General features: G+C 43.7%; 1 protein-coding gene across 4 annotated transcripts in view; it reads right to left on the bottom strand.

Moving 5' to 3' along the window:
* The window catches only part of ARMC9 (armadillo repeat containing 9), a 141,910-nt gene that overhangs the window by 109,477 nt on the left and 18,818 nt on the right, over positions 1-13,615 (bottom strand). For all 4 annotated transcript variants that reach the window (XM_073877346.1, XM_025889757.2, XM_025889785.2 and 1 more), the window contains exons 7-8: positions 9,909-10,066; positions 2,941-3,039 (exon numbers count right to left, since the gene is read on the bottom strand). In XM_073877346.1, coding sequence (XP_073733447.1) covers positions 2,941-3,039; positions 9,909-10,066 — 257 coding nt within the window. The remainder of the gene's footprint in view (positions 1-2,940; positions 3,040-9,908; positions 10,067-13,615) is intronic.

The raw sequence follows: 13,615 nt of genomic DNA on the forward strand, positions 1-13,615 counted from the left end.
CTTTTTGGTAAACATGCTCCTTAACTGACTTAGAGCTAAACGTACAGTGTACACAGAGGGTCAACTCAGCCAGTCCTCGGGGATGTGGCATGAAGCCCCTCATTCTGGAAGGCCCACAAGGAAGTTACTTTTCTGAAACTCGGATGTCTCTGTGTGCTTTCCTGACATTTAAAAATGGCCGATTCCCTAAGATTTCTGCACGCTAAAACCACTGTGGCTGCACAGACCCTGCAGCTTCTATTTTTTAAAAAAAGATTTTATTTATTTATTTGACAGACAGGCAGAGAGAGAGAGAGAAAAAAAAAAAAACAAGCAGGGAAAGCAGCAGAGGGAGAGGGAGAAGCGGGGCTCGATCCCAGGACCCCGGGATCATGACCTGAGCTGAAGGCAGCCGCTTAACCGACTGAGCCACCCAGGTGCCCCCCTGTAGCTTCTATTATCCACGTGTCTATGCCCCTACCACCCACGGCTCTACAATGCTTCTGTGAGCAGCCGAGTGATGGGGTCAGGGACATCTGCTCTCCGCCACGTTACTATGTCCTTTCTGTGAAGACCCACAAAAGAAACTGGCAGTGTAAAGGGCCCAGGGAGGGCGTCAGTGGCCCAGGACTGGTCTGTCCGGGGCATGTGTGGCGGGCTCGGGGGCATTCGGCTCACTGCTGTGCTTCCCACGTTGCGTGTGTAGCATGTATGTTGTTGCAGGTGCGGTGAAAGGTAGCTAATGAACATCACGCAACCGTCTTTCTTCCCCGGGAGTAAATCATGTACCTGCTCACGGCGCTGTGCGGCACGGGCTGCGAGGAAGCTCTGAGCCGGTCTGTCCCTGCTTCCACAGGCGTCCGGCAGCCCTGACACGCACGTTTGTACTGGCCCTGGCTGGTGCTCATTTGTACTGTCCTACCCTCACTGTCCTTTAACCACAGTTTCTCCCCCCGCCCCCCGCAGCATTACTGAGACGTAGTTGACAGAGGACACTGTGTAAGTTTAAGGTGTACAAAGTGCTGCATTGATACACGTATATCTGTGAAATGATCACTGCAATCAGGTTAGTTAACACGCCCGTCACCTCAGTTACTCTGCGGGCGGTGGTGAGGACATTTAAGATCTACTCTCTTAGTAACCTTCCAGTATATAATGGAGTATTGCTTTTTTTTTTTTTTAAGAATTTATTTATTCATTTGACAGAGAGAGACACAGCGAGAGAGGGAACACAAGTAGGGGGAGTGGGAGAGGGAGAGGCAGACTCCCCGTGGAGCAGGGAGCCTGATGCGGGGCTCGATCCCAGGACCCTGAGATCATGACCTGAGCCGAAGGCAGACGCTTAACGACTGAGCTACCCAGGCGCCCCTAATGGAGTATTGTTAACATTAGCCACCACGCTATAAAGTCCCAGAGCTTATTCATCTTATAACCAGAAGTTATACCCTTTGACCAACATCTCCCACTTCCCCCACCTCCCGGCCCCAGGCAACCACCACTCTACTTTCCATTTCTGAGTTCTAACTACAATTTTGTTCTTTCCATCTTCTATTTTTTTTTTTTTATTTCTCATATTTGTGTTTTCTCATAATAAGCTGCTTCAAACATACTTGAGAATGAAGTAGGGTATACATTTTTCCTTAATACTAAAAAAGGCCTCTGTTTATGAATACCCTAATATTAATGTGCAAACCCTCCCCCTTAATTAAAAGCCGTGGCTCTGACCCATGGGGGTGCCTCAGGATCCCCTGGCACTTCCTTCCGAACTGAATACGCCTGGCTCCAGCATTGAGCCTGTGGCCCAGACAGCAGGTTGAGGTGAGCTCCAGGGACATGGGTTCAAGAACTTTGAAAACGTCCGCAGGAGACACTGGTGTACTCGTTCCCCAGGTTAAGAACCCCAACACAACACCACATGCCTCTGGATGAGCTATCCTAAGAAGGACGCAACATCACCTAACTAATATTTTGCCCTGGGAGGCAAGCCCTGAATCTAATCACGAGGAAATATGAAACACAAAAAGGGAAATGTTCAATTTTTTAAATGAGGGAACAACTATAGAGGACATGGCTCAGGTGACAAATTGGAACATGCTCAGATTAGGTAAGAGCATCATAAAGACATTAAATTTACTAAAGCGGATCACTGTATGGTTACATAAGAGAATACTCCTATTAAGAAATGAACTCTAGGGGTGCCGGAGTGGCTCAGTCATTAAGCGTCTGCCTTCGGGTCCTGGGATCGAGCCCCGCATTGGGCTCCCTGCTCCACAGGAGGCCTGCTTCTCCCTCTCCCACTTCCCCTGCCTGTGTTCCCTCTCTTGCTGTGTTTCTGTCAAATAAATAAATAAAATCTTTATTAAAAAAAAGAAAGAAAGAAATGAACTCTACACTGGAGTAAAACGCCATAATATATGTGATTTATTCTCAACTGGCTCAGAAAATAGAATGTGTGTGTGTGTGTGTGTGTGTGTGTGTGTGTGTGCAGACAAAGTAAACAAATGGGCAAAATGCCAACAGTTGCTGGATCTGGGTAAAGGGTATACAAGTGTCTTTTGTGCTATTTTTGTGACTTCTTTGTAAGTTTGCAATTATTCCAAGTAAAAAGTTAAGAAAAGAAAAAGAGAGAGCACCTGTTTTTGACTGTACAGCTTCCAATATGGCAGTTATTTTAAAAAAGAGAATGAAGTTTCCTTCCTTTCCTATTGATTTGCACACTGTTACCAGTAAGGCCTTGGCACGGAACAGCCCCAAAGGGAAGAGCAGACTGTACCTCTCTCCCGCCGCCCCCAGGACGCAGGCCCCAGCTGCTCACTCCTCAAAAACAGCTTTCTTTTCCTTCTGGGACTTTACAGACCTCTGAAATGCAGACTCCTGCATGTTATTTGCCCTTGCTCTTTCATTTTTTTTAGTTAGGCTATGTTTAAATCTGGGGGGCAGACGCGGGGCCCAGAGCCTCACCGTCCCAGGCCTCGTGAAGTCCACGCTGTGGGCCAGGCTCTGCCGCATCTGGTCACTGAAGAGACGGACACACACACTCTGGAGGTACTCCGGGGTGATCTGCGGAGAGGGCGCGAAGATGGCTGGTGAGAGGCCCAAAACTCCCGCAGGGACATCACGGGCCCCAGCGATTAGCAGAGCCCTCACTGGGATTTCTGTAAGGTACGCACAGGAGCTCTGGGAGCTAAAGCACTGGGCCCGACAGAAATAAACCGCTAACATACTGCAGGTATGATCGTGGGCTATCATATTTTGAATTCTGTAATTGCACGAGATGGTACTCTCACGGTCATGTAAAAGAAACTGATTTTAAACCATTTCTGTGTGTGTGTGAATTCCAGCAGGAAAGTCAATCAGGTGGCCAACGGGTGGTAGAAAGAATGGTGGGCTTAACATCTGAAAATCTGGGCTCAAGCCCTGGACTCAAGAAAGCTAACAGCTCTGCCCCTTGCCTTCTGATCTGTTGAGTGAGATGAACAGTCTGCATCTGTGGGTCATGGTGACAGGGTGAATGAGATCACGCATATGCCCGGCACGGGCCAGGTCTCTCGGGGAGTGCTTGCGGAACGAATGGTGGAGACATTTTTGATTGAGTGCCGGCCAGCGTGAGGCTGCCCTGCTGTCCCCGTCAATGGCACTTGATTCTGGCCTTTCTTTAGCACCTCTTCCACCCTCTCGTTAGCTACTGTAACTCAGGACTGGCATACAGCATCTCAGGTGGTAATCTCTGAATTTTTTCTTTTCATTTTACATCTTCTCTTTTTATAAAACGAATGCACATTTAAATCGCACAAGTGCCCCAACCTCTCCCCGAGTCCCATCCTTCCCCATATGCCAATCCCTGGAGGTAACTACTAACCATTTTGCACCCTTCCAGCCTTTTTTTTTTTTTTTTTTTTTTTTTTGCCTGTTTGCCGGAGGGGAAGCTCCTTTTCCCTGGGCTCATGATTCCATGTGGTGAACTCCCACATGGTCATGTCACTGGCCCCTCTCCGCACCCTCACTCGATTGTCCCCATGCGAGGACTATGCAACCCATTCACAAGTTAGAAAGAGCTGCAATGCGGAGCTGCACCCACTTCTCTCCTTGGAGGACTCCACTGACCCACTGGAAACTTCTGGTCTGCTTCAGACACATGAAAGGCTCTGTGCAGCCATGGCAGATGTCTGTACTCATCCCCTGGCACTCAGCTCTATGTGAAGCGACTCAGACAAAGAAGCGCCCCATCTCAGGCCTGCACTTGCCACATTATCCTGCATCCATTTCCTCTGAATTTCGATAGTATCAAAATGTAAACAATTCCTTTCTCCTCCTATATTTTTAACCTTTCCTTTTACACCTTTTCATTGTCTATAACCTAAAAACACATCCAAATATAGTTCATATTTAAAAAGCACCTTCCCCTTCCTGTACCCTAGGTCTTCATCTATCGACCACCGGCTCAGTATTCTTCCTTCACAGCCAAGGTCCTCAAAAGAACAGCCCACGTTTGCTGTCTCACTGCCCCTGGACCTCCCAACACACTACAATTAGGCTTCCAGCCTCATCACTCCATGGAAACTCCCATGGCAAAGGACACCACCACTGACCTTCTAAATGTCAAAATCATTGGACACTTTTCAGTTCTAGTCTTCTGTGGCTTCTGAGTTTTGCATCACCCCTTACTCCTGAAACTGTTTCCTCCTTTGACTTCTGAAACTGCTACCAGAACCATTTCTTAAACAAGAAAATTTGACTGTGTCACTTTCTTGCTTAAAACGGGTGAATGAGGAAAGGACACAAATAATCAGTAGACTAAAAAGCAAAGTACAAATGGCCAACAAACATATGAAAATATATTCAGCCTCATACATAATTAAAGAAATATAAATTGAAACATAAAACACCAAGTTTTACTTAACAAAACCGGGAAAGAGTTCAAAGTATAATCAAAGTATAATAGAGTCTAGTGCTGGCAAGTGTGTGGAGAAATAAACACTCTGATACAGATAAACTCCTGGGAGGGTTGGGTAGACATCTTTGAACTCTCAGGAGAAATAATTTGGCAACATCTATCAAAATGTTAATGCCCATAACCTTTGACCTAACAATTCCACTCTTAGGATATCACTTTATCTGTTTTCAAAGGTATACAGTACATACAAGAATATTCATTGCAACATTTTTTTTTGTTCTAGCAGACAAAAAATCTAAATGTTCACCATCAAAGATCTGACGAATTATGGTTCACCCTTACAACGGCATAATGTACAAGCCTAGAAAAGAATGAGGGTAGTGTGGTCATGTGGAAAGATCTCCAAGATATACCGAAAGTAAAACACCAAGTTTCAGAAGAATAATGGGTCATAGGATCCCAAGTATATGTAGGCTGCATGCACACACATGCATATGCATAGAAATGTTTGGAAATAATACACAAGAAAATGTTCATCTTGAATACAAATAAAGAAGGGACACTAAGAAACTGTGTCTGGGAGGGTGCTTCTGCTCTTTAGTATAGACTACTCAGAGTTGTTCCAATTTGTTACCACAAACGTGTATTTTTTTTACATTAAAAACAAGCCAGTTAAAAGTCTGGTCCCTGGCCCTACCGTCACGTCACCTCTCTCCCTGTGCGGTGGCAGTAGGAGCTCATGTGCCCATCCCTGGTCAGCAGGCCACACCTGACACCACATGACTCTGGCTCTTTTGGTAGCTGTTGTTTAACAGGAGAGAAGGGAAACAAAGGCATATGCTTTTCTTTTTATTTATTTCTGTATTGTTTGAACCTTCTGTGTGCCCTTATTTGTTACCAGAGATTACAGAAGCCATGTATGGTTTCTTTCTGATACTTTTCTTTTTTTTTAAGATTTTATTTATTTATTTGACAGAGAGAGACAGCCAGAGAGGGAACACAAGCAGGGGGAGTGGGAGAGGGAGAAGCAGGCTTCCTGCTGAGCAGGGAGCCCAATGCAGGGCTCGATCCCAGGACCCTGGGATCATGACCTGAGCCGAAGGCCCACGTTTTAACGACTAAGCCACCCAGGCGCCCCTACTTTTCTGTTTTAAAGAAAAGTCAACACATGCTATTTTTAAAACTAGAAAAAAAGCTAATTAATTTGAAAAGTCCAATTTTTAAGGTATACATTTCAAAAGCTGCTCACTAACTACAGGACAAAGCAAAACTTCCTAAACATGGTCTCTAGGCCTCCCCAATCTTTGGGAGATGGTCTTTGCCGGTCCGTCTTCCCTGCATCACCTGCCAGCATGTGGCCACCTCCCCAGCTTCGGCCGTTCTGGCCGCACCAAGCAACTTGCAGCAGTTTGTGGGCTATGCGTTCACAGGAACAAAGAGGCTTTCAGTACAGGATACTACAACATATTAAAAAGCTACTATGGTAAAAAATACAATGCATTACTAGCTTAAGAATAGTCAGATCATGGGCGCCTGGGTGGCTCAGTTAGTTAAGTGACTGCCTTCGGCTCAGGTCATGATCCCGGAGTCCTGGGATCGAGTTCCACATCGGGCTCCCAGCTCAGCGGGGACCCTGCTTCTCCCTCTGACCCTCTCCCCTCTCATGCTGTTTCTCTCTCTCTCAAATAAATAAATAAATAAAATCTTTAAAAAAAAAAAAAGAATAGTCAGATCATGGGGTGCCTGGTGGCTCAGTCGTTAAGTGTCTGCCTTCAGCTCAGGTCCCAGGGCCCTGGGATCAAGCCCCGCATCTGACTCCCTGCTCCGTGGGAAGCCTGCTTCTCCCTCTCCCACTCCCCCTGCTTGTGTTCCTTCTCTCGCTTTGTCTCTCTCTGTCAAATAAATAAATAAAATCTTTAAAAAAAGAAAAAATAATCAATGGAAAAAATTAAAATCCCACTACATGATAAAGGTAGCCATTCAAATTGGTACAGAAAGACAGAAGTAAATAGTTCTGGCTCAAATGGTTATCTTTTTTTGGGGGGGTAATTTCTTCCTTATATCATCTATTAAAATAAATTCCATATGGATTAAAGATTTAAAAGTAAAATTAAAACAATAAAAACCAAACAAAATGACCAACAGAAAAAAGTTAAGGTGAGTATTAATTTGGCTCCCTTAGTGGGAAAAGCTTCTTTGCACTTCAGAGCTTCAAAGCACTTCGAAAAGGCAGAGTGAATGAAGGGAAAACTTGATAAATTGATTTGACTATACAAATCCATAAATTTTACGAAACTAAGAAACACTAATTTAAAAACCAAAAAACAAACTATGGAAAATATTCACAAAAGATGAATTCTGAATGGCCTGTGTCTTAACAGTGATGTCCAAAGCTATATTCCTGCTTTCCCCTAAAACCTGTTCCACCCGAGGCTGTCCCTGTCACAGCTGGTGGCGCCGCCCCTGCACCCCCCCACACACAGCTTAGGCCAAAAACGTGGAGTCGTCCGTGATCCCCCCAACCCCTGTCCAGGTCCAAGCCAGCATGAGACGCAGTTCGCTCTATCTCCTAACACACCCAGCGGGGCACCTCTCTGGCCCCACTTGCTACCTCCTCCACCACCAGGTCTGCCCTGGTGACTGCAAGACCCTCCTGCTGGTCTCTCTAGTTCCCCTAACCTTCCAAGGACCGTTCTAAAGCAACGAGAGCTGATACTTCCACAGCATCCAGACCACCCCACCCCACTGCTCTGCTCCCCAGTTTACTCAGAGTAAAGGCCCCATCCTTAACGGCCCTTGGACCCCTGACCTGCTGTGTGCCGTTCCTCCTCCCTCGCCGGGCTCCTCAAACAGGAGAGACACACGTCCACTTTTGGTCCTTTGCACCCTTCTCCTTTGGCCTAGAACTCTGGGGAGAATCCCCGAGGACTGCATACCTAATACCCTCACCTCTTCCAATGAAGCTCAAATGAAGCACACCCTGACTACCAATTTAAAATTGCCTCCGGCCCACATCCCCACACATCCCCACCACAAACCCTGATCCCCTTCACCCCTACAGCGATTGTCATCTTCTAACACATGACGTCATTAATTATCTGTGTTTACATGTGCCGTTTATTAGCTCTCGCCCCTACTGGAATGTATGCTCCCTGAGGTCAAGGATCTTTGTGTTGTCGTCCGATAGATCCTACATGACTAGAACAGGGAGGGCCTGGTGCACAGTAAGCATGCAATAAATCTGTGTTCAACGAATGAGAGAAGCATATAAAAAATGTTCAATGTCATGTGTAAAGAGTATAATGTGTATTTAAATCCTGAGATACTATTTCTCATTGATTAAATCTGCAAACAAATACAAATGTTAATGCTAATACCCAGGACTGGCAAGGGTATAATGATAAAAAGAACTGCCAGTAGACTCAGATGAGCAGAACCTTCCAACAGGACCTTAGTATAGATTTCAACCTAGAAAATCAACTTTAAAAAATGTAACCGGGGCCCCTGGCTGGCTCAATTGGTGGAGTGTGTGACTCTTGATCTCGGGGTTGTGGGTTTGAGCCCCATGTTGGGTGCAGAGATGACTTACATAAATAAAACTTTAAAAAAATAAATAAAACTAAAAATGTCACAGAGGCTCATCTCCTCCCATGACATTTATAATTTATGACAGTGGAAAGCTGGAAATGATGTAGATGTCCAACTGCAGGGACTGGACACTAAGTGAAGTACGACAATGCCATATAAGGGGATTGAAGCCACTAACGCTTGAGGCTTGTAGAATAATGCCTTCAAGAATGCAAGATTCAGTATTAAGGAAAAAAGATTAGAAAACTTTGGGTGAACTAGAGTCCATTTCTGTAAAACACATGTAGTCAAGCACTGAAAAAAATACGGAATGTTAACAAGTGTTATTACTAAGTGACACAATTACAGGTAATTTTAATTTCACTTTTGCACAGTTCTCTATTCCTAAAAATTTTTATAATACATATTATTTTGTAAGCATATTTTTAAGTCACTAAAAAATCTTATTTTTTTTTAAGTAACCTCTATGCCAAACATGGGGCTCAAACTCACAACCCCAAGATCGAGAGTCACATGCTCTACCAACTGAGCCAGCCAGGCACCCCACTAAAAACAATTTTAATACACAACCTTACATTTGTGACAAAATGATACAGAACTTGATACATGCACATGAGGACAAAACTGGGGAAATCAGAATAAGATCAACAGACTGGATCAATGTCAGCGTTCTGGTTGTAGTACTGTACTATGGTTATACGGTTACCATTGGGGGAAACTGGGCAATGTGCCAAGACTCTCTTTGCATTATTTCTTAAAGTTGCATGCGAATCTACAATAATTCCATTTTTATAGAAAAATGTATATTTCCACAAAGAAATTTTATTATACTTTCTAATTTTTTAGTAAGTGAAACACTAAAGTCATTCCCATTAAAGTCAGAAATAAGACAAGGAAGCCCATGGCCACATTATTTGACAGTGCTCCACAGTCTTAGCAAGTATGCTAAGAAAAAAGAAAAGTCATTACAAATAACGAAACAAAACAAAACAAAAATATTATTATTTGAAGATGGTATGACTGCTAACCTAGAATACAGGAGAATCAATCAAAAGAATCTATCAGATTAACAGAGTTCAGAAGGATAGCTGGATATAAAATCAATATGTGAAAATCTGTAACTTTCCTTTACACCAGCAGCGTATTTCCCTCATTTTTATGCCACTCCATATTATTTTTTTTTGTTGCCAGACAATTTATTCTTTGCTAATGTTAGGAATAAAGATGTGGTCGATAGTGTGTCAGGAAAAATGGATAAAATACTGCAAGCAGCACAATAACCGGTGTGGAATGTCTGCGTGGTCTCCTTTCTGCTCTTGGCTTTGTGAGGCACAGGGGCAGGTCTCACTGGCTGGGAGCGGCCAGGAATCCCATTATCAACACAGCCCGGCTCTTAACACTTCTTTCGCTCCTAACAGACACACGAGTGACTGCGGATCTTTCTTACCATCTTGCCACTGACGGTGGCCTCCAGAGAATCCACCAGCTCTGCTGTGACCCCGATGAGATTGTGGTAGTCTGCCTGAATCTTGTTGTACCGCTTCAGGTACGTCACTGACCTTCGCTCGGCTTCTACCAGCTGCTGGTGGAGCTGCTGTGACATTTCTAGGAAGACAATACATATTGAAACAAATAAACAGTAAGAAAACCCCACAAAATAAAAAATAATCATATTCTTCTCAAGGGAGTATCATGCCTACTTTCAGAGTATTTTGCTATCACAATGAACTTAACATTATTCGTGTTTAACACTTTGTTGCTATTTCTCCACATGTTTAATTACCAAGTGCTGTGCAACCACTGATTTTCAATTTCTTGTCTCTGGTAGTTCAACTGAACCATCACTAGTTTTCTTCACACAATCTTTCCTTGACTGAGCTCCATGCAATTTCTTTTAGTTGTTCTATGTACAAGAAACAAACTCAGTGTTTCTTTTTACAATCAGCTCACAAACTGGATGAACCAAACCTCTGTCTTTTCCTGGTTTTGCCTTGTGATGTTGTCCGGGGGACAGTAAGTATCTGCAGGACAGTTCTTCATTTTAAGTAAAGGTTAGGCTACTTGACTAATGCTGAGAAAGCTAGAATCCAGAATTAGGTAAGGTTCCAGGTGCTCACTCTGCCAGCTTGATAAAGCACAAACCAGCCCACTGGGCCTTAGAGCAGGCAGCCTTGGAAGCTGTTAGGGCTCTCTTCTTGGACTCCCCATCAGGGGCAGCGCTTGATGGCCAAGCCACCCAGGACACAGCTGGGATAGCAAATCTTCATCCATGTCAACACTCCTTTGCCCTATCCTACTTTCTGCCCTCTCAGAGGGCTAAGTTTGGATCGAAGGAAATGACGCTGCCCCCAGACCCAAGTTAACTCCCTCCTGTCCCAATCCAGGTACTGCATAATAGTTAAAAGTCATTGTTTCTGAACACATTTCATCTATACAGAGAGAAATTTTAAAATCATAAAGACCTGGGCTCAAGCCCCTCTTCTACCACATTCTTGCTGGACACCTTGGGCAAGATACTTAACTTCTCTGATACTCATTTCTTTCTTTGTATATTTTTTTGAGAGAGAGAGAGAGAGAGAGAGGATGCATGCAAGGGGGAGGCAGGGCAGAGGGAGAGAGAGAATCCTAAGCAGGCTCCATGCCCCACAGAGCCCAACAGGGGGCTCGATCTCACGACCCTGAGACCATGACCTGAGGTGAAATCAAGCGTCGGACACTTAACCAACTGAGCCACCCAGGCGCCCCTGATTCTCATGCCTTATGAAATGGGGATGATAATGACCTTGAAGAGTTACTGTGGGATTGTACTGCACAGGGAATACAGTCAATGATATTGTAATAACACTTATCCAGGTGAGCATTGAGTATTGCACACCTGAAACTAATGTAACACTGTATGTCAACCACACTTTAATTTTAAAAAAGCACACATACAAAACCGAGTCATTGTGAGGATTCAATGAACAGATACATCCAAGTGCCTAGCTCACTGCTGGCCCACGGGAGGAAGTCAATAAGTGGCAGCAATTACTACTGTTTCCTCTTTGGGAAGGGCCAAAGATTTTCTAAATGTATTTCTATGCAAGAAGATAACCTGAAAAACCCAGAGGTTACACTGTAAAACAGTAAGACGCAAAGTTTGAAATATGTTAGAAGCATCCAAAAATAAAGATGATCAAGCCTCACTTCCAGAGACTCTGATTTTGTGGCTGTGGGCTGGGGGCTGAGAAACTGTAGGGTCAACAAAGTCCCCACATGGCTCTGACACATACCACAAGTTTGAGAACGGCAGTCCTAACTCATCTGTTCCTCTTGGTGTTCTTTTTTTTTTAAAGATTTTATTTGTTTATTTGACAGAGAGAGACACAGTGAGAGAGGGAACACAAGCAGGGGAAGTGGGAGAGGGAGAAGCAGGCTTCCCGCCGAGCAGGGAGCCTGATGCGGGACTCGATCCCAGGACCCTGGGATCATGACCTGAGCCGAAGGCAGATGCCTAACGACTGAGCCACCCAGGCGCCCCTCCTCTTGGTGTTCTAAAGAGCCATGAAGATCATGCACAAACTGTATTTCAAAAACTTTGTTTCATGATTATGTGTAGAAGTAAAATATTTTAACTATTAAAACCCAAAACATCACATAATAATGAACTAACATTATTATTGCTTAGCATCCTTCAAATCTTTTAAACTCCTCTGGCATAAACTTACATCCAGGGGCGCCTGGGTGGCTCCATCGTTAAGCGTCTGCCTTTGGCTCAGGTCATGATCCCAGGGCCCTGGGACCAAGTCCCGCATCAGGCTCCCTGCTCAGCGAGAAGCTTGCTTCTCCCTCTCCCACTCCCCCTGCTTGTGTTCCTGCTCTCTCTCTCTCTCTGTCGAATAAATAAATAAAATCTTTTAAAAATAAATAAATAAATAAAAATAAACTTACATCATGTATTGAATCTTTGGAGAACATCTCTGGAAATCATTTATCGAGTTTTTACTTAAATATTATTAGGGAGAAGGAGTCACTACCATCTCCCTATGCTCAGTTACATAAGCTAGAACTTCTGATGATGAAAATTCTACAGGATGGTTTATAATTCCATTTCGTGGTAATGACTATTAGAGAGTATCTGGGAGAACTTTCTCAACGTGTACCAAGTGGCAAATGATGAATGAAGAACCCAAACCCATTAACTGGGGCAAATGACCTCACAAATCATCAATATAAAAGCCACCAAAGTTGTCCCTCTTGAAAGGGGACTGCACAAAGGAACACTCCCCCTCGGAAACTCACTGCGCAATTAGCTAAATGTAAGGGACCCAGAAATATCCGTGACCATTTCAAACACACTGTTTAGCAGCCTGCTCTACAGAGACTGATACCACCTTGCAGACACCTTAGCTGCCTACAAACAGGACCTGACCATTACTGGAAGCTACTGGGGTCGCAGCTCTAAGATCTCAACTTTATTTCTGAGCATTAAAAAGAACTCTGACTCTTTTTTCCTTCTCAAAAATTTTATGAGACAAGGACGACTGAGCCAACATCCCTAGCCGTGCAAGAGCTCAACTTTTAGCAGAGAGGTCTCATTTCAAATTCCATGTTATATTAATGAAACTGTCTTAGTCATGGCAGTGATATTTATCGAGACTCTTCATATTTCAAAACTACTGGCAGAATTTGTACCAAAATCCAAAGAACTACATCCCAAGTTTTAAACAAGGAGATATATACAACTAAAAGAATGTGGGTTAAGGTCACAGAAAGTTTCTCGATCATTCCAGCATGCATTCAAACAGTAACAAATGTGATGGAGATCTCCCCTGTGGGCAAGCCTCAAGCTTTCTCTTAACATTTCCACTTTAAGTACATTGCCTTTTTTTTTTTTTTAAAGAGTAGATGAGATTTAATTTTAGCGATCCCTTTGTTGCTCAAGACAAAATGGTACATTTTAAAACACGGAACTATTTTTCCAACATCTAAAAATCTAAAATCAATTACTCTAACTTTACAATACAATATACTCTCTCTTCTTTGTATTCAGATATAAATTGGCTCTTTGCTGTTTTGCTAATCCACAAGTACTGGATGAAGAAAGTTATGATGTATAACTTTCTGGTCATCATTTTTAAAGTACCATTTAAGGCTCAAAAAAAAATACCATTT

This window comes from Callorhinus ursinus, unplaced genomic scaffold (assembly GCF_003265705.2).
Source record: "Callorhinus ursinus isolate GAN/ISIS: 27379988/994484 unplaced genomic scaffold, GSC_fseal_2.0 scaffold2, whole genome shotgun sequence".
Lineage (NCBI taxonomy): Eukaryota > Metazoa > Chordata > Mammalia > Carnivora > Otariidae > Callorhinus > Callorhinus ursinus.